We start from the raw sequence: 26,211 nt of genomic DNA on the forward strand, positions 1-26,211 counted from the left end.
GTATTTAAGCGTGCTTGCAATATGCCTCATGTGACTTCAAAGCCAATGGTCACTCGATAGGCTACTCTTCTAACCCACCTGCTACTATTTAGCATGAACTTCATCCACAGCTGGCCAGATGCAGGTGATCTGTAGTAACACTTAGCTTCGAATTCTTCCGTCTTTTTTTCCATTAGCTATACATGGTTAAGTCTTCACTTCAGCCTGACTAGCATTTTCATTCTCAGATCCTTTCTGCTTTCCTTCAGAAAGGACTCAGTTCTGTGCATTTTCTGCTGTCTGTAAATGAAGTTACTTTTCCTTATCGCTCCTTTTAATTCATTCCCATAAACTTGATGACTCTCCCAATGGCTAAGATGAGTCAGGAAAAATATCTTGAGCTCAAAGAAAGAGAATTTCTAAGTAAGAAATTATATTTGTTTGAAAGACCTGAAATTTGGAGATGGCACTTAAGAACTTTTTCTTTTTTCCCTCTGATGCAACGGGCTCTGGCTGCCAACAGAATCGTTTGGCTTGCTTAGCTTCAGTGTGTGATTTCGGTACTTCCAAGATTTCAGGTTTGTGTTTTAGCTGCAATGGGCTTTTAACTCTGAACAGCATTTGGATTACTTAATGTCCTATTTTGTTAAAGTATTTTATACTTCTTACTTAATTTACAGCTTTTAGTAGGATCCTAAGTGGAGAAACGGTGAACTTGAAATACTCGATGCGCTAGGTCAGCAGAAGGTGCCCAGACTCAATTGCTCCTGCATCTCTCCGACTCAGAAACTGCTGCACGGTACACCGAGAACGGAAAGGAGCCGGTTTAAGGCTCCTTTAAATGACAAAAGCTGTGTATGGTGATCATAGTGAAATCAAGAATTGGGGCCTAGAGTCACTATATGCCTTTGACACTACCTAATCATACCCTGTATCCCCATTGTTGTCTGCTTAGTTTTGTCACTTTGTTGGCAACAAAAGTGAAAGTCAGTTTGTGAAATCAAGAATTAAAGAGACACTAAAGGTCATCTAGTTCAACCCCCTGCATGGATGTAGGATGCTTTCGTCCTAAACCATCCTAGCTGGAGAAATCTGCACAGACATCTTGTGAACCTCCAATGAAGGATATTGCATCCCTTCCCTTCGCTCAGGAACTTGTTCCACTGTCCTTGAATCCAGCCTCACAGCTAGGTTTTCGTGACACTTGATCGAAATTTGTTTTGCTGCATTTTAAACCATTACCACATACCCTGCCCTTTGTGGAAAAAGAGAAAATGTTTCTCATGATTTTTTTTTTTTTTTTTGGGGGGGGGGGTGCAGTTCTGCTTGACAGTGCTTCATTTTGAAGGAGTTGTTCTGAAATTGCCTTATTCGGCAACCGTTGCAATATTTTAGCGAAAACGAGTGTTGAGTACCTGTGTTAAGCATGGATCTGCAGCCTAGCAGTCCTGTTGAGCCATGCAGTCCTGCCAGATTTCTATACCCAGAGAGATGGGATCTCTTCCCAGGCAGTGGTGTATTTGGGTTGGGCATTAAAATACCTCCATGGAGTCGATAGGGGAGTCACACAGCTAAAACTCGTGGAGTGTTTACGCTACACAGATCCAAAGCCAATTATAAAAATAGAGGTCCCCACTTTCTAAAGGCACTCTTGTTCATTAAAGCATAAGTCAAAAGTCTGCCTATATTAAAGATAGCACATTAAACTTGTTTGTTTAATATTTCTCTTGTAAAGGGATTCAAACACAAATGCTGTAGACAGAGCCAGTATGTCTAAGCCCTTTTATGGCATAGCACATTTGCTTTGTACACTATTAATTGGACCTAAATTAGGCCTCAAAAGGAAAAATCTCATTAAAATTTTGATTAGTGATGTTGGCAAGAAGCCATTGAAAAGTCCTCTTATTTCTTCCTTTGATAAGGTTTGAAAAAGCAATAACAAATAGTCAAAATAAGATCACAGCCTCCTTTCCCATGCCAATCAAAATAATGTACTCTCTGGGTCAGAAGCATTACAAAAAAATACAGGGGGACACGGATCTTAAAGATATCTTGCACGCGCTGTTCTATAGGCCTAGAAACATGTAAGTGCAGTTTGTACCCTGACTGTATAAAGTTGTGGAAAAGGGGGTAAAAAAATCACTCTGCAAAGCCATTAATTACTTTAACGTAGAAGAAAATATTTCAGAAAGGATGGAAACAAATGGAGTCAAAATAGACTTGTATTATGCCCGGTGCATCCAGAACAGATCGCAGCCTAAATCCTGGATTACACAAGTGTATATGCACAGGAGCAGAGTCAAAAGGCTTACAGAGCAGGTAGCAAGGCTGGAAGAAAATGTAGCAGACCTGAGCAGTTACCAAAACTTGGAATGTGCAGGGCGGTGGATGCAGTTCACAAGCTTAAGTTCCTACCAAACATTGTCTCTAGGTCCCGCATTTCACTTTTCATTAAAAAAGCCCAATTCTGTTCAATAAACAAGACAACATAAGCAAAGTGTTGTTTGAACTGGTAAAGCATCTTAAGGCTTCTTTAAAGTTTTCATCCCTTCACTATAAACTGTCGTCCTTAGAGTCATCTAACAACTTAAGGGAAATTATTTAAAGATCTATGGTGTATTAAAACATGACGTGCTCATTTCTGGTTTCATTGTTATCTGCATAGGCACATGATCGGTGGTGATGCTGTGGTTTCTCGCCAGTGTAATACTTGGCTATTCAGTTATAAAATGAGTGCTGTCCTTGGCAACCGTAAGCAGAAGAGCTAGCGACTCCTTCCCGCGATAAAGCTGCATGTAGATGAAGAGAGATGGTTAATATTACAGCTGCCTTTAAAATGCCATGCACTTCTTGTAATGAGGGTCCCTTAAAAAGCTAAGACAAAAATGTAATGCAGCCTTATGTTTTATAGTCTGCTTCTGTCTCTGGGATGCTTGCAGGTTTTTCCAAAAAGAAAAGCCAGGCTCTCCTACAGTGCTTTTATTTAATTGCAACACCCTGACCCAGAAGAACTGGGATCTGTTCACTGGAAAACTTCAATTCCAGTTGGATGTCGTGGAATTGAATAAGGGAGTACAAGATGCAACAAATTACAAGCCTAGATAAAACTCCCTTGTAGCTAGTTTCTGCCTGACAACTTCATCGTCCTCCCCTACCAGGAACTCTTGCTGAGATGAACCTCATCGTGTCAGGGGAACCAGGATTATCAATTTCAGTGGGGAATTTTACTTAAAGCTACATGTCAGGGTCAGATCTGAACCCTCTCACTCCTTTGTTTTATTATGGCCCTGCTCAGGGATGGGGGGGAGTTTTAATTTTCTTCTTTCATCTGTTTAAAAATCTCCAATAAAACAATTGTCAGCTTTAAAAGAAAACAGCCCAAACATGTCAAATCCTCAAATGGTCCCGCCTGCAACCGTCACTTTTTGCAATGAGGCCGAAGTGACGCAGGAGAAATGAAACCATGCCGCCTCTGAAGCCAGTGGAAGCTCTGCCCTTGTACTTTGCCGGGTCCCAAATCGACCCAGCCTCTCTTTGCTTCCTTGCTCGCTAACTTCACCATAGTTCAGCACGAGTCGGTCTTGCCGCTCAGCTGGCTGTGCTCCAGGTAGCCTACCAATGAGGCTCTTCCAGCTTCGCGCAACAGCAAGGACCTTGAATCCATGTCCGCCGCACACCTGCAGGCTCCAGCAGGCTGGCTAATGGTTTACAGGGGTCGGTGCAGCGTCAGTCACAGACCAGCTCCCCAAAGCACAGTATTTCTTTCTAAAAACACTCAGTCGTTCTGCAGAGTAACTCTTGCTCGGTTCAAACCAGGTCAGTCACCCAGGCAAATCCTCCCTCTGCTCTCGTGTCAAGGACTGACTGTAAACTTGGCAGAGAAGACTTATTAATCTTTCAACCCACCGTGTGGAAGCGATGACTAGTAATACCTATTTTTCTGAGAACTGAAATGCCATTTGGCGCCACCCCAGGTTACTTCAGAGACGTTCCTCTGCCACCGCCTAGGAGCAATTCCAAATTTGTCTCTTCCTCATTCAATTAATCCTAAGGTGGGAGGTCACAGTTCATTTGCTGAACATTTTTCCTTTGGTGCAAAATCACGTCCGCTTGCTCAGTTGTATGCCAAGTGGCCGACACGCATCAACTGAGAAGCAATTCAAGTCTGTCAGGAATGGCTTTTGCTCAGAAAGCCAAATCTGGGCTTCTTCCAGGACGTATCATTTTTTTTCTTTAATTTTAGTAGGGCCAAGATGCCTAATGCTTTTGACTGTGCCTCCAGATTGCTGCGCAGTAGTCAGATATGCTCGCCTCCAGTGCATTGCTCTGTATGTTACTCTGAACTGTGCCTGGCTGGAAGAGACTCGCATCCTTTCCTCCCAGACCTGCCCCATACCAACCTGGCAGCATCTCCTCGGCTCCTGCCAAATCGGAAGTAACAAACAGTCCTTTTTAAGCCACTTCAAGCTAGTTTTCCTTTCCTTCCAGCCTGTTGCATGCCCATTTTGCTCCCTCTTGTTCTACAGGCAGGTTTTGAAGGGCTGAAATAGAGGCACGAGGCTATCTGCAAACCAGAGTTGTGCTGTTCATCACCTCTTCATCTTCTGCTAAGTATTAATAGAAGAGCTGGTTGTCCTTGGGTTCCTAAGTGACCCCTTTCCTTTCAGGATGGTTTCTTTTCCCTCTTTTTGCACCTAGATTTCACACGCAGGGAGGAGGGCATGAGAAGACAGCTAAAGAGAGCATCTGCTGAGCTGCCCGTATCCGATCTTTGGCCAGCTTCATCTAGAGCCGAAAGTTTTTTTTCCAAATGGGATGGCTCTTTTCCTGTATGGCTCCACGGCAGAGCAAGATGGGCAGATAAAAGGGCTGGGCACCCGTGTACCAGCCATGATGTAAAACAACTATGCAGAAGCGGGGAAAAAATCAGGTTCCAATACAGCAAGTCGTCTTGTGCTGTAAACAGGAGCGCAGCGTACTTCTAGCAGCGTCTTCAACTGTGCTGAGGTAGGTGAGCGCACTGCACCAAGGCGTGAAGGACTTCCTCTGCGTCCGCTGCGTCATGGGAACGGTTTTGTAGGCTTGCTGCTAGCCCATGGCAAGGGGAACCTAAGCCACAAGAAGTTATCCCTAACTTATTATTCACGATCAACCTGTTCTGATCTGGGTCTTCCCGTGTGCTAAGTTACATGCCACACAGCTGGTGTCCTCTACCGCTCCCCTTTTAAACAGGTACAGCTTGTCTTCTGACCTCCCTCCAGCTCTCAAGTCCTGTTTTAAAACTGCATTTGTGGAGAGGCTTTATTATAACCCGATTCCCCTGATCGGCATGTAGTGCGCACAATACTTACACCCATCAGGTCCTATACGCAGGAGGGCGGCAGGGAAACTCCCCTTGTATTTCCCCGGGACTCTTCGTGCAGTGGGAGTCCCCAGAGCAACAGTGAGGCAATAATGGAGCAAAAACACCCTAGGAAGAACGCAATACATTTAGATGTAGAACAAGAAATTGGAAATGTTTTGCACATTTAAAAGAAAACCGGTTAGTGAAAAAGGAACTGGTAATGTTGCAACAACAACAACAAAAAATGCAAGAACCTGGACAGTCCTAGAAATAAACCGTCGGGTTCGATCTGTGACGTGAGGCATACCAAACCTGAATGCATCTATTCGAGCTTTTCCCTCCAGCTGGGAGAGCCCGAGGCGAAACTGCAGAGACGAGGCGCTTCGCAAGCACTTGGACGCAAGGGTGGCACCGGCTCCGCTGCCATCGCCCTCGTGCCGTGATCTTTGCCCGAGAACGCCTGGCACCGCTGGCCGCGGCAAAGGGCCCCCGACACGCAGCGACCGGCCACGAAAGCTTGTGGCCCCTGCGCCACTTCCCCGGCTCCGTCTTGCCCACCCTCCTTCCCGGTCTTCAGCTGGGGTGAGGCGTCACCAGCCTGCACCCCGGGCATGGGAGCGGGAAGGAACGCCAGCCCTTTGCAAACCCGCCCCCAGGAGGGAAACTTTGCAGAAACCCCAAGGTGGGGCTGGAAATGACCCTTCCAGCAGCCCTGGGCCAGGGGCCAGGCTGCACCCTGGCAGCTGGCGGGGTCGGGAACCAATTCAGTTCAGCCGCAGGCGACGCAGGGAGCCTCCCTCTGCCCGACACGAGGCGCAGCCCCGGGAGGGTGCGGCCGGGCGCAGCAAGCCCCCTGAGCCAGGCCTCGCGCCCGAAGTAGGTCACCCCGCGCCCCACGTGACGCCGCTGCCCGCGGGCGGGGTTCCCGCGTGACGTAGCGCGGGGGCGGGGCTGTGCAAGGCAACGCGATTTTTAGGTTGGCGGCTCGGCGCGCCCGGGGAAGCGGCGCGGGCGGGCGGGCGGGATGCTGGCGTCTTTCTCTGCCGCTGCTTTGTGCCCCCCAGCCCCATGTCCTCTCCCCATCAGGCGCTTCGGGGGCGGGGAGCTCCTTCTGCTGCGTCATCGCTGCTCAAATGAGGGACCTTGTCCCCCCCCTCCGGGTTTCCCTGCATGGAGCAGCTCAGAAGCAATCAGGGCTGGTGGTAAAGATGATTTCTTTTTATTAGATTTTTTGCAAAAAAAAAAAAAAAGCTCATTGCAAGCTGTGGGGCAGAAGCACCCCTCTTCAGGCATAGGAGAAAAGAGCGCAACCGTTCTCCCGGGTAGAAGCGCAAGGCCGTATTTCACAGGAGAGCTCAAAGTAGTAAAATCTCCTGTTTGGGGCAGTTTGCTTTCGATGCAGATTAGGCCCAGAGAAAAGTTGAACTAGTCTGTTGGGTTTGGGGGACACCTGCCGCTTGCGGACCTAGCCCTTCCCAAGCGCGTCTGTCACACAAAGATTAAAGCTGCCGTCAAAGCTGTTTGCCCACCACGGGGACCCCTAAGCCTGGCCGAGCGAAGAGGCCAAGTCGGGAGCAAATAGAAGTGACTTTGCAAATTGTTAGGCTCTGAGCTAAGTGAAAGCCTCAGATGCAACCCCAGCAGGTAAACTGGATTTTGCAAATCCTTCTTCCTGCTTATCTAAGGATTATTGTGAACAGAAGGAAAGAAATGCAGGAGTAGGACTTATTAAGGGCCTTATTGTTCTGCTCGGTGTGTATGCGCTGGTGTAATTCTCTCGGCACTGGAGGCGTTACGTCTAATTCATGTTGGAGAGCACGGGAGGCGAATGCTTGGCTGTTAAGTTGGTTCCCTCCGACCGAGTGGTGGTGCATTTGCAGAGGCGAGGCTTTTATAGACTTTTGAGACGCACCTTTCGCTGAAATATTAATGTGAGATGTGCTGCAGATTTCGATTTAAGAGTATTGGCATTTGGGAAAGGAAAAGGAAGGATGTATTTTACTATCGGAGAGGATATGCACTCCGGTGCTAATACGTTCCTCTATATAATATGAGAATCATAGAAAACGAGGGCTGGGAGGGACCGCAACAGGTCGCATCTAGTCCAGCCCCCTGCTCCAAGCAGGACCAGCCCCAGCTAGATCATCCCAGCCAAGGCTTTGACTAGCTGGGCCTTAAAAACCTCCAAGGATGGAGAGTCTACCACCCATTCCAGTGCTTCGCCACCCTCCGAGTGAGAACGTTTCCCCTAATATCCAAACTAAGCCTCCTTTGCTGCAACATGAGCCCGTTGCTCCTCGTTCTGTCATCTGCCACCACTGAGAACAGCCCTGCTCCATCTTTTGAGCCACCCTGCAGGGAGTTAAAGGCTGCTATCAAATCCCTGCCCAGTCTTCCATGTTCAGTGCTTCTGCACTATATTCACATACTGGTATGCTGTCCTGCATAAGAGAAGCTGAACGTCTGATCGCTCCCCCTCCTCTTATGACTTCCTGGAGATGGAGGCAGCAAGTTATTACACTCTTAAAGTAGCTGGATTTCTGTATTTTTGGAAAAGTCAAAACACAATTTTTAACGCTTCTTCCTAGCAGAAACCATATGAAGCCCACGGGGTGGTTTGCAGCATTATTCAAGTAGCACAGATTGATACGGGCACATCAACGCTAACACTTGAAAATGGCTTTGACCTTGTTTGTGACACCTAAGGTGAGCTGTATTCTGCACTGTCTACTGGGGTTGGGAATAACAGTCCGGGGCCTGTGTTACAACATTTTGCTTCAACACAGCCATGATGTGCAATACATCCTGCAACAAGAACCCAGGTTAAATACGGGCATGTCTAGCACTCCTCAAGCTCAGCTTGCAGAGAAAAGCAGAAAGCCACGTGTCTAGAATGGAAATTGCCTAGATGAGAGAAGAAACAACTTACTAGATGTCATGATCTTTAATGATACGATTGTATATATGATTTTATATTAACTCATATGAGCTGGATTGGAAAAATGGTAACCTTGACCTTCTTATGGGAGGCCAAGTTTCCATCATGAAAACACCAGAAAAAGAAACATCAGTATTGGTTTACTTGGTTACTCTTTTAAAGCAAACAAGACAGGTTTTATATGAAAACAAACAAATACCTATCTTGTATGGTTTTGCCTTATAAAAATATAAACTAGCCTTTTTGTCGGCATAAGTATTAGGAATAAATTGCTGTTTTATTGTTTGGAAGATGCAGAACTACAGCTGGGTGTTGAGTGATGAGGTGTATTAGGGAGCTGAGACCTTCCTTAGGAACATCCGGCATCTGCCATGGTAAGAGATACAATATCATATGATTGTGGATAAATCACAGCTTGTAAGCACATGACTGTTCCTATGACACTTGCCGATAGGTTTAAAAAGTATCTTCATGATGTGACTGGGCAAGGAGGCAGTCAGGTTTGGTTAAACCAGGGGTGGGCAGAATGCGGCCCAAGGGCCAGGTGCAGCCCGCCAGGCCATTCAGTCCGGCCTGCAGGGCCCCTAAAAAATTTAGAAAATTATTATTTATCTGCCGCTGGCTGCCCATCATGCGGCCCTCCATGGCTCGCCAAAACTCAGTAAGCGGCCCTCCGCCCAAAATTAAGTGCCCATCCGTGGGTTAAGCTATGGTATACCCAGATGATTGCTTCTAGTGACTGCCCTCGTGGCAGAAAGAGGATGGGATGTCACTGAAAACCCAAAGCTTGCATCTGTTCTTTGGCTGCAGACCCAATGCAAAAGAACAATTCCCTCTTCCCTTTGTCTCGTTCGAGACAACGTGCCAAGACCTTGGGTGAGGCTTGTATTTGGTCCCCAGAGCCTCTTGTTGGTGCTTGTTGTTCTGCGCTTGCAAGTTCCAAACCCAATTTATTCTCAAGAGTGTGACTGCTTTGTGATGTCCAATATGGAAGCAGCCCAGCTTGTCTATCACTTATGTTTAATTTGGTATCTTATTTCATCTGATTCTACTGAGTGGATTTGTGCCTTAAGTGGATAATAACCAGAAAAAGTTCAATACAGGTAGTTCTGCCCTTGCTTCTTGAGCACTCACTTTATATCCGTAGCCCAAATTAAAATTGTTTGTTGGTGGTGTTTCCCAGATTCTCTATTACTTCTTATATTTCTGTTGACTCTCTTTGTTGCTTAATACCAAGACTCACAAAGATTCCCTTCCTTGTTTGTTTATGTACCTACTGAATAGGGGAAAAAAAGTCCTGTACAGATCTACACACACATTGCCAATCTTTCCCCTCCTCTTAATGTCATTCACTCTGTACTTATGTAATTAAAAGTCTCCAATAACTAGCAATTTGGCCGTCTTAGGCATCATTGCTATGTGTGCAATCATTTATTAAACTGGTGCTTTTTTTCTTGGTTGGGTGACTTGCAATACATTGTGCTCTTGCTATCAGGTTACCCTTTGAAAATCTCCCATTTCAAATCATAATGGCTTTCTACCATTTTAGGGTTCTTTCAGAGCCTCTTTAATTGTTTCCTTAACTACCTCTGGTTCTGAAATGGCTAGCAATCACTTTAAATCACCAGATTTTTGCTATACCGATGCTATCATACTGTTTTGGTTGGGGGGCTGAATTTTTGGGTGCCTGGGGTCGGTTTGATTGGTTGTCCAAATGTCCATTAAAGTGCCTAAGGTAATACACAGGCACCTTCTTAATATGCTTTATCCTGGAGGTAAACTGAGAAAGTCGCTCTCTCTCACTATCTGACAGCTCTCAATCAACGGTGTCCTTTTGTTTTTAAATAATAGAGATTCAAAATTCTCCTCTCCCCCTCAACACATTCCTTTAATTCATAGTTTTTGGATGTTTAACAAATGCAAAATGATTGAGGGGGTGATGTAGATGAACAGAGCTAAAGAGGGATGGCCCAACCTGGCTACATGATAACAAACAGAGATGAGAAGTACAGGGACACAGATGACTGCAAGCGTTTGAAGTGTGAAAATGCCGTAGCTGGGGTGGAACCGGAAAACGGTAAATATTGACTGCTCACTTGTGGTGGCAAAGGGTGAAATCTAGGTGTACAGCAAAATAACTGTGAGGGGAGGTAGGATCCTAGACAGAATTGATGGGGAAAGCGCCTTCAGATAAGGAAAATATGGACTAGATATTAGGAGTCTGATCCCATTGTACTTCAACAAGTGGTTGGAAGCGCAATTCTGCACTGAAATCCTACATTAAAGCTGCAAAATAACTGCTAGGCCATGTGAAACATCAATGCTGGGGGCCAGAGCTGAAAGGATGTCAGGACTAAAATAAGTCAAAACTTGTGATCAATAAAATAGGTCAAAAGTTGTGTTGAATGGCTGCCTAACCCTAAAGAAGTGTCTAAACCAGGGGCGGGCAATTATTTTGGGTGGAGGGCCACTTACTGAGTTTTGGCAAGCCATTGAGGGCCACATGACAGGCAGTCAGGGCCAGATAAAGATTAATTTTCTAAATTTTCAGGGGCCCTGCGCACTGGATAGAATGGCCTGGCAGGTCACGCATTTTGCCCACCCCGATCTAAACTTACCAGCCACATCCTTTTTTGTGACGTGGAAGTTCCCTAAGCAGTTTTGCTCAGTTCTTTCAAAGCACAAGTGAAGGTGTCTACCTTCAGTATCAAAATCTACGCTCTGGGTCCCAATTGGATAGTGGTGTCTGCCTTGAAGGCCTTAAATTTTGGAGAGATGCCAGAGGTCCTTGTGCTAACTACGTTTCCAGGTGGCTCCCCATGCATTAGGCTGTTTATTATAGATCTTCTTTCCAAGGCTCCCAACTCTCCTCATAACTGTACACAGAGCCTAGGCACTTAACTCTGGATTTCTGGATTCTGCTCCCAGAGTCCGGGCTTAAAAGTTAGGTGTTGTGGGTCTTCTCACAAGCACCAAAGTCCTTTGGATGCGGCCCTATACCATGCAAGATCTAACTTCTGCAGTGATTGAGTCCTTGATAAATAGACTAAGCTCTCTGACCCAACGCCCCATCTCATTTAGATTTATCTCACTTGCTTTCAAACCGTAAGATCCCAGTACCAGGATTACTTGGCTGTTTACTTTACAAATATATCTCAGCCCTTGCTATTTAGCTAGAACTTGTTACAGGGACGTGTTCGCTAATGACCTGGACATCAGAAAAAGCTGCCTAGCTGCACAAACAAAATTCAGAAGTGCTATTATACTGGCAGCTGCCAATAGGCAGATATACTTGATACTTCAAATCCCCCAAGAAGGAGTTGAAGCCAAGGTATGGGGTTGAACCAAGAGGTGGAGGAGTGTTCCCTGGGATCGATGGCGTCCTGCCCTGTTGCAGCTCGGTCCTGATCTCTCCAAGCTTTTTCCCTTGTTTTTCCAGTTGCATCTGGAGCCTTGCTGTATTTTGGGTTGTTTTTTTTTGACTTGCACACTCAGCTTCTGCAGTCACGCGATTTATGTGGGAATCAGCTCTGGGGCAGGGAGGAAGAACATTAGGGTTTCTTTTTGTCTTGGCCACGGAGAACTTGAAAGCATGAATCCTAGAGGCTCCAAAGCCAAAAGGCAAATAAAACTTGTTAAAAAAAAAAGAGTGAGCGAACCTCATGACTTTTTTAACCCAGTCATGTGGGGGCTTGTTTGTTTTAGTGGCCTGACTCGTGATTTTTTTTTGAATGCTTGCGGTTGAGAACTGCTGCATATATATACATTTTTCTCTTTGAATTCAGTCAGAGCTTATGGGTGGAGGGCTGTCAGCGCCAGATAGGTTGGGTTTCCAAATTTGCTTAAGAAGGGAATCAGGTTTTTTTTAGGTGGAGAACTCCTCGTCTCCACGGCGGTTACGTGTTTATTCGGGCCCATCACAGCGTTGGGTTTTTTGCATGAAGCTGCCAGCGTTTGTGTAAGAGGTTTCTTCCGGGTGATTTCTGAGCATGTTCCTCTGTTTACCTCATGCTTTGATGCACCAGAGTAGGTCAAAAATTCAGACGCATTAACATGCCTCCTAGTTACTGTGAAAATGGATCTCCGTTTGCAACCCTCCAATCCAAGCCTTGGAGCAATGGTGTGAGCGTGAGGTTCAAATACAAGTGTTACGTGTGATAGACAACTCCGCATTTCTCAGGGAGGTAGCGCAAAGAAACCATCCATCACAAAACAATGGATGATGATTTTGCACCACTTATGTCCTCCCAAAGGGCCACTTTTTCCTTATTAAGCCTTCAGGCAGTTGACACAGGCATCAGAACTGGATTCTTGTAGAAGTCGGGCTGGCGTTAAAGATAGGAGAAGTGGGCAGCGCCTACTCCAGAGAGAAGATAACAGTGGCGAAAAAGCAATTTCACAACTGCTAAGTAGTCATCATTAACCCACAATGATTGTTTTTTGCTAAAATTGATGATGAGATTATTCGGTGACAGCAGATGGCAAGCTGTGCTCTCTGCTTGGAGGATACAGGCCAGATTTGGTGGTTTCGAAGTCCCTAGGTTAGTTTGGGTTCAAGTGCAGTTGGCTTCTGGTCTTCTATGATACTGCAAATTGTAGCGGCGAGAACTCAGTGGTGGTCACGATCTGGAAAGAGACTGACCACAAGATAAATATAAGTAACCAATGCGATGCTGTGCCCGGCGGAGCAAACCAAACTCTGGCTTGCATCCATTTATGCATCTCAAGCAAAACCAGGGAAATCATCCTCCCGCTTTACTTGGCCATGGTGAGGCTGCAGCTGGAGCACTGCATCCAGTTTTGAGCCCCTCATTTCAGGAGGGACATGGAAAAGCTTGAGAGCCACTTGTGTGATCCAAGGCCTGGAGGGCAGGCCGTACAAGGAGAGGCTGAGGGACCTGGGACTCTTTCAGTCTGGAGAAGAGAAGGCTTGGGGGGGGACTTGGTGGCAGCCTGCAATTAGATAAAGGGGTAACACCAGGACCTGGGAGAACTTCACCAGGGCTCCCCAAGGGATAGCAAGGCCTAATGGCCATAAACTCCAAGAAGGCCAATTTAGACTGGATATAAGAAAAAAGTTCTTTACAGTGTGAGTGTCCAGGGTCTGGCACAAACTCCCCCCAGAGGTGGTGCAAGCACCTACTCTGGAATCCTCCAAAAACATCTGGATATTTTTCTTTCTGGGATCACTTGATCCCAGCTGACTTCCTGCGTATGGCGGGGGGGCGGGACTCGATGATCTCCCAAGGTCCCTTCCAGCCCCTAATGTCTATGAAGCTATGAATCTCTCGTGAAAACAGAAACTCTTTCTGGAGACTGGATATTGCAGAAGAAAGGGCTGAAAGAGAATCTAGTAATGCAGGCAAGTCGATAGGCAGTAATAAATGCAGAGGGTTTTTTAGCTGTTGAATTCTACGCCAGTCCAAACAAACTGTAAAGATTTTCCTTTGGATAGTCATGGAAAAAAAATTTCAGGGTTTTTTTTTTTTGTTTTTTGTTTAACACTAACTTTCCAGTGGAGACCAGGTACAGTGATGTTGGCTCCTCTTTTCCATTTTAGCTGATCGTTTCCGCTGCAAGTTAACGCCAGAAATGTTGCTTTCGTCCAGAAGGATATTCAAGAGTGGAAAAACATATCAAGTGCCCTTTCAAAAATTATAATCACCAGATCATATGAACAGCTCTCAAAGGGAGAAAACTCTGAAATTAGACTGAAGCAAGATGGTCACATTGATTTAAAGAGAACCAGTACCAAATTAATTCTCCGATACAACAGCAGCAAGCTGTTTTGAAAAGGCCTTTTGATTTGAACAAGCTGTGGAATTAAAAACATTCTCGTATTAGGGTCAATGCACGGGAGCTATGTATCCTACAGTGGGGAAGTTTTTAAAATTCATGCATTTTCTTAAAAAATATTAAAAGAACATCTCTGATGCAATTTGGAGGACATTCATGACTGTTACCTAGCCAAAAATATTCAGTTTTGGGAATGTGATTAAGAGGCCAAACCTCTCTGCTCTGAAGGCTACTATCATTTTGTTATAACTGACTGCACCAGGGACATGAACAAGAGATGATGATTTAGGTTTTGTTTCTGCAGAAAAAACAGCTCATGCAAACAAAGCAGAATTAGACTTAAACTAAAAAAAGTAATTGGATTTTTTAATGTGATGAAGTCTGTCGGTGCTGCAATAACAGAAACTTGCCTCGAACAATTAAAAGCAATGGGCATTGCACTGCATGGCTGGAAGCTCAAGGCCATGACCAGGCATAACTATAACTATAAAAGGCAAATGCAACCAAGTTCAGAAGAGAAGTCAGGGCCTTAACAAGATTGGTTTTTACTTTTGTCTTGTGAAACACTCAATTTCTGATGCTCATATTTAGCGAGTTTATACATTTTTGGGACGTTACCACAGTCCTGGGATTTAAGGAGCCAGTATGTGATGAACTGGTCTCCAAAGCTCTTTCTAAAGAAGTGGGATGGTAAAGAAAGACGAGCATGCCGTCTGCTTCATGTCAGTACTAAGTATCAGACGTCTACGATGGTTTGGTTTCAAAGCCCAGTGATTCAGAACTAAAAGCATCTGAAGGGAACAAAACTTGGACATGAGAAACCGTGCTCGCATAAACTGCAACTAGATACTCATTTGCAGCGTCATGTTTTGCCATTACCCTTTACTTCATGAATTTGATATTGCAAGTAAAATGTTTCAGGAAGTTGTAGGGCTTATTCAGTGTCTGCTGTATCAATGAAAAGTCTCAAAGGCTTTGCTTGGAAGCTACCCTTCTGATAAAAGATTCACAAGTACATTGACTGTTGGTTTTTGTTGGGGTTTTTTGGGGTGGGGACGAGGGGTTAAGGGACTAGCTGATGAGTCTGAAACTAAAGCTGCCGTCCCACAGGAGAAACAGTTTAGAGTATATAAACCAGAAAGAGAATGATTATTAGGCTTGACATGAACAATTAAATAATCCAGAAAAGAATTGGAAAGCCTGGTATGCTTTGCATAGTCATACTGTCACCCAAGGACAGATTTTTTTACAACTAAAAGTACATAAACTGGGTTTTTTTGTAGATCCCCAGAGCATCAAATGTGCCTCTCAGAGACTTAAAAACAATGCTTTGCTGTTGCAAGGCATTAGATGATGGAAAGCCTGGTGAAGAGACTTCCTTTGGCACAAGTGACCTGGATCTTTTGCAATGAACTTTAAGCTCTTGGCAAGTGGCTGAAACCTGGAGCAAGCCCAGAAGCTTCACCGGAGTTTCCTTGCAAAAAAAAGCTTTCAGCCTCGCTTCCAAAAGTATCCATCACGCTCAAGATTCTATTAACCTTGCCTGCCCGTGTCCCAAGCGGAGAATGCAGTTTTTCAGCACTTCAGCTAAGACCTGCTTGCTGTCTACAACGGCTCGGTCTTGGTTGGTGGGTCTTCCTTTAATTGCTAGCCAGCGGCGGACAGCATGGATCTGAAAAAAGGCATCCGTGCACGTGGTTGTATTTTATGAAGGGAAATGAAAGGCACTGGTAGTTTATGGGGGGCAAGGGGCAGCTTTTAAAAGACTAGATGGATGCTGTGATCTTCCCCCCTCCCCCCCCACCAAGTGCTTCATTTTGGCTCAGGCTTGCATTGTCATCTGTGAAAAAGAAAAGTGACTCTAACACTCTTTATTTCATTGCAGAACTGGAAAATGCTTTTTGGGAGGAGAGGGGCCAGAAATACGTCGGTCTGCCCTGAGAAACAGTCGAAAGTCAGCGGAGGGCGGTTGTCCTGCTCCTCTCCGGGTCTTAGCCGTATTGCTCTGATGAAGGTGCTTTCTTCTGGAGGGGGATCGCAGCCTTCATCCACGCGCCTACCCCGGCCAGACTTTGCCGAGCATGGCCGCGGAGGGCGTCGAGAAGACCGGACATAACAGAGCCCAGGAGAGGCGTGCCTCCCAACCAGCCTCGGGTACCCAGGCCGCGGCCGTGTCGTGGGAGATCATCGGGCCCCGTGGGCGAGGCTGGACGAGCACCCGGCTGGGGGCGCTCTCCCCTGCCCAGGGCAGGGGCCGGACTCGGTCCCTTCCGACCCCAGAGGTCGCTGATCTCGCATCGGACCAACGGCGAGATTTCCCCGCACCTTCAACGCCCCTGTGAAACGCGCTTCCATTTCCAGCTTTTCTGCTAGGCCTGACGGACGGTGCTTGGGCCTGCAAGTCCGCGATGAAACACAGCCTCGGCCTTGCTGCTGCGACCTAGTGGGTTTGATACAAGGGAGCTCCTCTGCCGCCAGTCCTGATGCCGGCCAACCGCTGCCTTCCGTTTTCCACCTGCGGGCCCGGGGAGCGGGGCCCCTCTCGCCCACCCCGGTGCTGGGGTTGCCCAGAGCGCCTCAGCGTAGCGGAGGAGGCGGCCGGGGGACCCCTCGCCGCCCTCGGGCCTGCGCTCGAGTGCCGCCGCCCCGCCTGGGGCCCGTCCGGGACTCAGCAGCGCCCCCCTCACGGAGGTGGCGGCGGGCGGGGACGTGACACAGCCGCGGGCTTCCCCGGGCGGAGGCCCCGCCCCCTCCCGCCTCCCGGGGCGGGGAGCTGGGCGCTGACGTCACCCGCGGCCGCGGCGGCACATGGACTGGCTTGTGGTGTGAGCCGCGGCGCGCGAGCGGAGCTGGGCGGGCGGGCGAGCGGAGCGGAGCGGAGCGTCCCTGCGCGGAGCCAGCGGCCGCCATGGCTCGCCCCGTGCCCCTGGCCCCGACCCCCGCCTTCCTGCCGCCCACCTACGGCGTGCTCAAGTCCCTGCTGGAAAACCCCCTCAAGCTGCCGCTGCACCACGAGGACGGTGAGCGCCCGCGGCTGCCGGGAGGCGCCCGCGCTGCCGTTTGTCTTTCCTCCTTGACGGCTTGCTTTGTACTTGCTCTCCTTATTTCTTTTTTCTTTCTTTCTCCCCTCCCTTCCCTCCACCTCCGGTGCACGGGAGCCCCTTCCCACCGAGCTGCCCCCTCGCTTTTTCCTGGGGAAAATCGCTGCCTCCAGCACAAAATGAAAGGAGAAGCTTCCAAATTCCCCCTGGGATGGCTTGGACGTGCTGGGTTAGTGAAGTGTGGGCATCCTTCTTCTCTTCTTTTTCTTTTTTTTTTTTGGGGGGGGGGGGTCCTATTTCTGTCCCTATTTCTCATTTATTAAAAAAAAAAGCCACCTGCAAAATGTATGCGGGGGACTGTAAATGGGTAGGACTCCTAAAGCTGATCGATGGCGACTTGAGGGGGGGAGATGAGCTGAAGGCGGTGTACTTGGATTTAATTGGGGGGGTGATTAAAAATGCCCCCCACCTCCATGAAACTCCCCAGGAAAACAGAGAAGCTGGTCCATTTCAGCCCCCACCTCTTTTTTTTCCAGGCTGCGGACAAGGTTGCTTTGTGGTGCTGCTTGTAAGGTGGTTTTTTTTTGGATGTTTTTTAACATCTGTGTGATGTCCCTGAAAGGAAAGTGCCATCGTAAATAGACTCCGGGAAACGTCCGCTTGAGCTCTATGATTTTCTTTTAAAAAAAAAAAAAGATGTTGTTAAGGCGACTCGTTACTTTTTAACAGAAAGTATAGGGCATTTCCTTAAACGAGTAAATAGGACGTTGTTAAATGAGCGCTTTCTTCGTATTTTGGTATGAGCACTTGTATTTTTTTTCTGGCTGTCCCCTGAGCGTATGTATCTCCAGCCTATTTTGTCATTATTTGAAGCAAGCAGTTTCCAGAACTGGAGTTTTAATTATGCAGATGATGTATTTGCATGTTACGAGACCAGTTCTTGCCCCCTTTGGGCGGGGGGCTGGACTCGATGATCTCTCGAGGTCCCTTCCAGCCCTGATGTCTATGACATCTATGGAATAAAAGAAGCAAAGAGGGCATCAAATTCAATAGCTACTTTTGTTTGCGTGAGGACTGAAGGATTGGGTCCTTTGACTTGGATATTTTGGGGGTTTTTTAAGGGGGAATTGTTGCTTTTGGAAACAAAATAAAATATCCAGCAACATGTCCTCTGTAAGTTACTTTTTGCTACTTCTGGAGGAACTCTTAAGAAATCTGTGAGCTGTATCAGAGGGGACGTGTGAAGCCACACGTGCCAGTGTGTTCTTCACTTAAAAATAGGGTGAACTCACGAAAATGCAGCCAGATCCAGCAAGGTGAAAATTTTGGCCTGATCCTCAAATATACACAGCAAAGGAATTGTTTATGCAAGGAGATATTAGTCTTTGCAAGAGGGGAAATGTGTCTTCCTGAATATCATAATGATGGTAATGATTCATTGCTTTGCTCTTCCATCGTTACTGTATGGCTGTGTTTTGTCGTTGTGTTTTTTAAGCATTTGGCAAAGAAAAAGACAAAGAGAAGAAGTTGGATGATGACAGCACCGGTACTACAGTTCCCCAGTCAGCTTTCTTGGGTCCAACATTATGGGACAAGACACTGCCATATGATGGAGATACTTTCCAGTTGGAATACATGGACCTGGAAGAATTTCTTTCAGAAAATGGTATTCCACCCAGCCCGTCCCAGCATGACCACAGCCCGCACCAGCCAGGTCTCCAGCAAGCTACCTCAGCAACCCCCTCCGTCATGGACCTCAGCAGCAGGGCGTCTACATCTGTCCATCCGGGCATGGTGTCTCAGAACTGCATGCAGAGCCCAGTCAGACCAGGTAAATTGACCGTAAAACCCCCCTAAGGTTTTTTTAAAAATAAACATTATTTTCACTGCATGGCTGACACGAGCAGCAGAGAGAAGTCCAGCGTGAATCAAGTCTTTGCCAGGGCCAGGAGAGGAAAAAAAAAAAAAGAGAAAATCTGGAGAAATCCTAACCGGCTCTGCAGGGATTTTTGTTTGAGTTGTGTCAAGAATCCGTGGGAATTCCATGGAAACTTGCCTGTCGTCTTTTCCCCCACTGGCAATGTAGCTATTAACGAGCTAAAAATACAAACCAAAGTAAAAATAGTAATACACAGATGCCACAGTGTCAATTGAACAAGGGAAAGGGAGAGGGACCAGGAAGGAGAAGTTTGCTTGTATGCTCACCGGGACACGGTTTGGTAAGAGAAGAGCCTGGTCAGGGCCCAGCTGTCTGGGGGGTAAAAGTAGGGTGGGCGGATTCTTCTCGCTGAAATAGGCCCTCTCAGCGTCCGCCCTCCATTCCTGTGTTGACCTTAGCAAAAGGTAGACAAAACTAAAAACTGGAGCCGCAATAGTTAAATATCAGACATGGACTAAAACAAAGCTACGGGCCAGATTATGATCTCAGTTATATTAGCGTAAATGGAGAGGAACTCTGACTTCAGCTGTCAATGCCAGATTTCTATCTGTGCTAAACCATAGGGAAAGAAGACATCTTGAGGCTGCGTTCTGATCGTGGGGCTTGATTCAATGAGAGCCTTTCATTCAGTGGGATGGACTTTAAACCGTACCCTTAGATAACCCAGTATAAATCCAGAGTAACCCCGCTGGATTTGCATCAGTGTGGAAGAGATCAGCATCAGATGCAAAATGCCAGCATAGAAGTTTCTGGGGCAAATGGAGCAATATGAGCTTCCACAGCTTTGCGATAAAGCGCTTGTTCGTGTTTCAGATTGATGTGGACCTTGACCTCAGCCCATGTTTGCTAGAGCTGAGTGTGGTGGGAGCAGGAGACCACTCCTCTCCTCTCTGCTTGACCGCTTGGCCGGGAGAGCAAGCAGTGTCATTGTCAGAACCAGCGGAGAGGAGCTGAGAATAAAGGCATGAATGAGAAAAGGCAAAGGGAAGTTAATGCACAAAAAAAAAAAAATCTCATGCATAATTCAATTCTCATTAAAAAAACTACAACCCCTGGCAAGAATTTTTTGGGCCGAGAGAGAGCACGTGCAGAAATGCTGCGACTTCCATTTACTTCCTTCATGCTGAGTGGCTTTTGTCAGTTTAAGAACCTCTTGCTTATCAGCGATTGATACCGTTTTCCAAAGTGAAATTATATTTAGAGTGGGGACTAGGAAAAGCAGGGTTGATTTTATTTTTTTTTTTGGTTGTCCCTCCCAAGTCCCTTTGAACTACCTGCATGTACATGTACCCGGCACATTCGCTTTGTCCCTGTATCAACACACACGCTTAAAAGCAGCTAATCCCTCGCCAGTCCTCTTTCAGAAGGCCCTGGAGCTGAGCCAGCCTTTTAATGATCATCTGTCAGAATTTATTTGTAACCTGTGGTGTGGGTCAACTTTCTGCATGACTTTTTCTTTTTGGTTTTTTTGCAGTCCATTGATTTTGTTGGGTGTTTTTTCCTCAAGCTGTTAGCAGAATGATTTGGGGCTCATAAACTTTTCTCAAGGGTTCAACTACACATGTATTTGTATTGTTTTAAAAGGGGATCAAGCTGTCTAGGCCAGGGGGAAAAACACCTTGATTTTATTTTTATTATTCTGTGACCTCTTTTCTTTCCTAACAGTAATATAGTTTGTGTTTCTTAGAGGAGGAACTGAGTTCATGTTTATAAATCACAGTGGTTTTTTTTCCATAGCATAACTGGATGCAAAATAAAACCAAACAGGTCTTTAAACAATAAAACGAGTGCTAAATCGCAGTGATTTTTTTTTCCCTTCTAAATACAGTTTTATAAAAATCCTATTTTCAGACTCTCTTTTGAGGGTGCATCAGGATTCTACCTGGAACATCAATATTTGAGCCACTCCTTCGTTTTCTTGCTGTGAAACCTGGAAGGAACGGTTTCGCAGCTAAATGATGTGTACTGTAAAAGATAATATTAGCATGGAGGCACTTCACTTATACACCACACGAGAACTTTTCAAGTCTCTTTTTCAAATTCTCTCTTGATACATAAGTCTTCTTAGTAGTCGTGGGCTCCTTTTCCTTACTTCTCTAAAGGGTTTGTGTGGTTGTCATGATACCTATAAAAATTAATTTCTCACAGTCTTATTAACATTGGCAAAACTAACACGTCAAGGTGATAACCACATAGGGCAGTTATATTGAAACACTTTTATTTTGGGTGTTCGGTATGAATCCTCTGAGGTTTGTTTAGCCTAAGATCACTGGCGCTGTCTGCATGGGAGTGTAGAAACTGCTTATGCAAAGGGCCAAGTCCTGCTCGCTTGACTTCAGACATCCTATTATTTTAAATAGACCTGCTGTCATGAGTAAGCCAAGTCAGATTTGGCCCATTGTGTGTGACACATTCATCCTAAGACACGTATGCCTACACGTGCTTGTTCTGTGTGCGCGTGGATATGCACATGTACGTGCATGTGGGGTTCCAGGTGAGAGGTGTGTGTATGTATGTACGGTACCTGTGTCTGATCAATGTGAAATGTTTGAAAGGATAAAAGTACATATTACGTGTGCGCGTACTGGATTTCAACCACTGTGTGAATGACTCCTTTAGAGCCTAAGGAGAAATACATATTTTATCACCACTGAAAATAATCCAGCAATTTACATTCGTGTTTGCTGAGGAACTTAGTCCAGCTCAGCAAAGTTAAAGTGACCTTGGCTGTGAATTTGGAATTACTGAATTATAACTGATTCCTTTTCCTTGGGCACAGGGGGACCCAAAAAACACTTTTTCTTAATTAGACTGTATGTCTTGTGGTTGATGGAAAGGGGTCTTTAAATCTATTTTCCTTTCTCAGAGCTGTGGTGAAGCATGAATGAAATGCTGCAACCCAGAAGCGTGCATGCTTATAGGAAATGCCTTTTTTGTTTGGATTGCGATGAGGATCCTGGTGCATTTCTTTTTCATAAATCAACTTTTTGTTTAGTAATACTAGTGTATGCTCTGCGCGGTTTCAGCTTACCCATGCAGTCTCGCCCCCTTCACAGACGCATAGTTGCACTTGGGAACGTGTTCACGTGGCTGTCGGGAGCAGTCCTCTGATTAGTCGGTTTAAATCACAAGCCACTTCAGAGAAAAGCTTCTCCATAGCTATTTTTGTTTTAAAGTAATTTGTTGTTACAGGACAAATGTTTTGCTGGTGCACATTGTTATAGTTGTTCTCTGGCTTTGCAGACCCTGTACTGTTTCTGGCAGTCCTACAGAGAAATCTGCATTTAGCTTTGGGGCTGTTTTTTCTGGATCTTTTACTGTACTGAGCTGTTGTTAGGATTAAAAATGTTTAATGTTTTGCAGTCACCAGGTGATAATTGGCTGGTGATTAGCATCTGTTTGCCTGGGTCCATGAGGCTGGTCTGGGATCCTAGCCTGAGAAGTTCCTTATTTGCTCGTGCGTAGATTGTGTCCTGGGGGAGAGCGCGCACATGTGCGGCTTGGCTGTGCGTCTCACGGGCATGCTGCTGCCCCCACGTACCGAGGAATGACTGGCACTGACCCTGTTATGTGCCGAGTCCCAGGGACATCAGCTCACAGGATTAGGCCCACCGAAGGGCTACTCTGGGCTTGGCAGTATCATAAGAAATATATTCTAATTGGGATTTTTTTCCTCCCTTGTTTCTGGAAAATGCCATAATTTGGTTTAGTGTTAAAATATTAATGCAGGAGGAAAGGAGAGGTGTCATAGACAATGTGTGATAACTGTTCCTCTTATTTGGCACGTAGAGACTGAGCTGCAATGTCAGAAATGGGAGCAGGAACTGGAAAGTTCCCTATAGTCACTCAACTTTCTGGTTTCGGTACTAGAGACAGCAGCCACCTAGGAAATGGCCTTTGTCTCGCTCCGTCTAGTTTCCCAATGCCCTGTCGAGAGTGACATAATAAGTAGGTTAACCCCAGGATGGGTGGGGGTGTGTGTGTGTGTGTGCACACGCTTGTGCGCGTGTGTTAGCAGCCCCTCAGTTCTGTCTTGCCTTTCCCCTCCCGCATGTCTTAGCATTATTTCTTCTTTCCGAACAACCTGAGGGTTACAGATTACCAGCAGCCAGATACACGCAGGCTCTCATGCTTGCTTTCAAGCAGTTGCTGCGTGCTGTCTAGTCCATAACATGAGCCCCCTGACTTATAGGCCGAGGACACCAGCACCCCCGTGCGTTTTCTGAATCGTGGGCTCGCAGAAGGGACCAGCTAAGCCATGGAGCAGGGCCACGCTGAGCGCTGCTGTTCACATTGACTCTCACGTGCGGCTCTGAGTGGCTGTTGCCTGCATGACCATGTGCTTTAGGCACGTGGCAGTGCCCTGTGCAGACTGCTCAGCACGGCTTTTGCTAGAACGGCAGCAAGCGCACACACTGGGCTGTGTGTTCGTGCCATTACCAGCCTATAGTGAAATCGCTCTGAAATGGAAAAGTTGAGCTGCCTGGCCTGCATGTGCCAGGAAAATGCAGTATGCAGAAGATATCCACAAAACTGCATGCTGGATCAAAAGGAAGATACAGAATACGTTTTGGCGAATACAAAAATAGACTGTCACATAAGAAAAAATGCTGATGCTCCAGCCTGGTTAATACTAGAAGCAAGAACGCTGGATCTCCTCCTTCCACAGATTTAGCCTGCCTGTCCACTGTTAAACAGTTGTTATTTGTTTAATAAATTGCTGGATCACGGGAGAAAAAACAAGCTACATTAACAGGGGTTACAAAGTTAAACCGTGAGAAGCAACTTTTGTGAGAGATGATTTGGAAACCTCAAAGGGCAAATTCTGCATTCCTCGCCCAGGGTGGGGCTTGCAAGACAGATGGGTTTACTTGTGTAAATGCTTTTCATTGGGAGGTGCACAAAGGGCTGAGCGTGACTTTTATTGTGTTTAGATATTTGGGGGCAGGGGCGGGAAGGGGGTCTGGGAGTAAGCCAAATGCACTGCAGCCTGCTTGAGTGCTGAATTTGCAATGTGTTTTCCAGAGTTTTGCTGCCCCTCAAAGTGCTTGACTGAGTGATTGTCTAGTTGGGTTATTTGATTTTTTTTTTTAAGAAGCAAGCACACCCTGAAGTCTTATCGCAAATCAATATGGTGTGGTTGAAAAAGGAGACCTCGTGGGGAGCTATCTGTGAAGAAGACAGTGATGGTGTTTGATTAGATAGAGCTCCTAGTAAACGCATTGTATGGTTGTAATCTGTTTTTGTTTGGAAGTCGAGGGGCAAAACGGGATAATGACAGCTAGCGTCTGTGCCCGATTCATCACACTATGCCTCACGTGGTCACATGGATGTCAGCGGGGCAGCTTTCAGCACACTACCCAGCTTGAGAAAGGGATTGCACCTTTTACCCCTAATTTGTCCCCTACTAACAAAATATGGAGGAATCTCTTCTCCTGTTACTCGTCTCTAGATTTTTTTTGTGGGGGGTCACTCTCTGTTTCTAGATATACCCAGAACAGATCCTGACATGATCAGAAGCTCAGCAGCTGGCTACTGGGGCCTTGCTAGTGTGGCCCATTCAACACGCATACTAAGCACTAAAATGACTTCCTTGGGAAAAGGTAATTAAGAATGATGCTGTAGCTGTAATGGTTCAGAAAATATGCGTGAGACAAGAATTTCTGAGGGTGATATCTTTTATTGACCCAACTATGTAGTTGGGATAAAGTTAGACAGGCTTTTAAATGCAAGACATTCTTCGCCAGGTTTGTGACCATTTCACTTTTCTTGGCAGTTAAAAATGTAATTTTTTTTTAATGCACGTTCCAGAAAAGATCAAGTGATTAGAAAAGTAGCATTTCAGCCAACTGATACTCAGACAGCTGTGTTAAGATCTTTTCTTTTTTTTTTCTGTAAAGCTCTCTAGACAGTGGAAGTGTTGGAAGAACATTAAAAAAAAAACCCCAGTATTTCATATTCTGTGGCATTAACTTGCACAACTTACCCTTTGGATATGTGTAATTTTGAGAAATTGTTGGTAAGATGCACCATTTCACAGCTAGAATGAATGTCATAGTTTCTGGGGCCATAACTATAAGCCGGCAAAGTCAATGGGAATTGCCTACATAAAGCAAGGCCGAATCTGTCCTGGGAGGATGAGTTAATGCAGGCAGGTGGGGCCTCGTACATTGGTTGGGTTTTTTTTCCTCCTGTAGCTCTTCCTTGAACTTACTTGGCACCAAACTTTCGCTGTCGAATGCCAAATTGGTACAAGTTATGCCGTTTTGCCGCTTTTCATTTCCTGATAAACTGAAACCTGTCAAGCAACTTTCAGCACTATTAAATCCCTGCTGCTGTTGGTGTAGAGTTGCTCCCGCTGGTCCAAGCTGTGTTTGACCTAAAGGTTCCCAGGGCCCAGTTTTACTCTGGTTTATGTATACATGCAATCCTTTTTTTATTCTGCTGTATTTTTCCATGGCCTCTGATTTCTTGTCCTAGGTACACCAGAACTGGTTTTAACCGTAGGCAGATTAGGTGGCCCGCTTCTGTTTAGATAACATTTTATGCAATATTTAAAAGGCTGCTGAAATGGCAGCATTTGCTCATAGACAAACACTATGTATTTAGGGCGGGGGGCATTATTTAGGAGGAAAGAATCCCAGTCTCATTAGAGCGTTAGAAAGCTCTGTTGGATCTCGGGACGTCGATGATTGGAACGAGAGTACAGATAATTACTGAGACAAGACTTGCCAGGTGCTTACAAATCAACGTGTTCCTTAGAGTAGTGTGCATTTGTCACAAACAGATGCCAGAATGAACCGCACTGGTAACTCGGCGGTGACTAAACATCCTCTTAGAAAATGTAGGTATGTAAATGGACAGGGAGAAAAGTATGTTATTTGGCGGAGGTTTGTTGCTGATGGGGAATGGCAAAAAAACACTTTTTTTCCCGTTAGCAATCTCGGCCTGCTGTAAATTCTTTATTCTGAAACATGGCTGTGGACGGCAGGTCAACGATTAAACAGGTCATTGCAAAACTAGTGGGTACTCCTGCTTTAATACACAAATGGATGAAGATGGCTTGTTGTCCACTGCAAAATTCATTGCTCTGTGTAGCAAGAATTGGACCTCGCGCTTTCTAAAGCACTTGGAAGCTCCCTTGCTGATCCAGTACCTGCACATGAAAATGCCT

General features: G+C 46.0%; 1 protein-coding gene and 1 long non-coding RNA gene across 9 annotated transcripts in view; one reads left to right on the top strand and one right to left on the bottom strand.

Moving 5' to 3' along the window:
* Positions 1 to 2,138: 2,138 nt before the first annotated feature.
* On the bottom strand, positions 2,139 to 6,226 carry LOC149859015 (uncharacterized). 2 transcript variants are annotated; one of them, XR_016443970.1, is made up of 3 exons: positions 5,636 to 6,226; positions 5,331 to 5,449; positions 2,139 to 5,088 (listed from the first exon to the last, which is right to left on the bottom strand). It is a non-coding gene; the product is annotated as an uncharacterized LOC149859015 (long non-coding RNA). The 2 variants fall into 2 exon arrangements; XR_016443969.1 differs by having other exon boundaries at positions 5,331 to 6,226.
* A 109-nt stretch (positions 6,227 to 6,335) lies between these two features.
* HLF (HLF transcription factor, PAR bZIP family member) overlaps positions 6,336 to 26,211 on the top strand; it is a 53,696-nt gene continuing 33,820 nt past the window's right edge. The window contains exons 1-5 of one of the 7 annotated variants that reach the window (XM_090059726.1): positions 6,336 to 6,525; positions 7,912 to 8,029; positions 8,553 to 8,635; positions 15,943 to 17,077; positions 18,594 to 18,929. In XM_090059726.1, coding sequence (XP_089915852.1) covers positions 16,966 to 17,077; positions 18,594 to 18,929 — 448 coding nt within the window. In that variant the 5' untranslated portion in view covers positions 6,336 to 6,525; positions 7,912 to 8,029; positions 8,553 to 8,635; positions 15,943 to 16,965. The remainder of the gene's footprint in view (positions 6,526 to 7,911; positions 8,030 to 8,552; positions 8,636 to 15,942; positions 17,078 to 18,593; positions 18,930 to 26,211) is intronic. The other 6 variants (XM_090059724.1, XM_090059727.1, XM_090059730.1 and 3 more) reach the window with 6 other exon arrangements.

The sequence above is a fragment of the Crocodylus siamensis genome, chromosome 8, assembly GCF_052110815.1.
Source record: "Crocodylus siamensis isolate JL-2025a chromosome 8, ASM5211081v1, whole genome shotgun sequence".
NCBI classification, from domain to species: domain Eukaryota; kingdom Metazoa; phylum Chordata; order Crocodylia; family Crocodylidae; genus Crocodylus; species Crocodylus siamensis.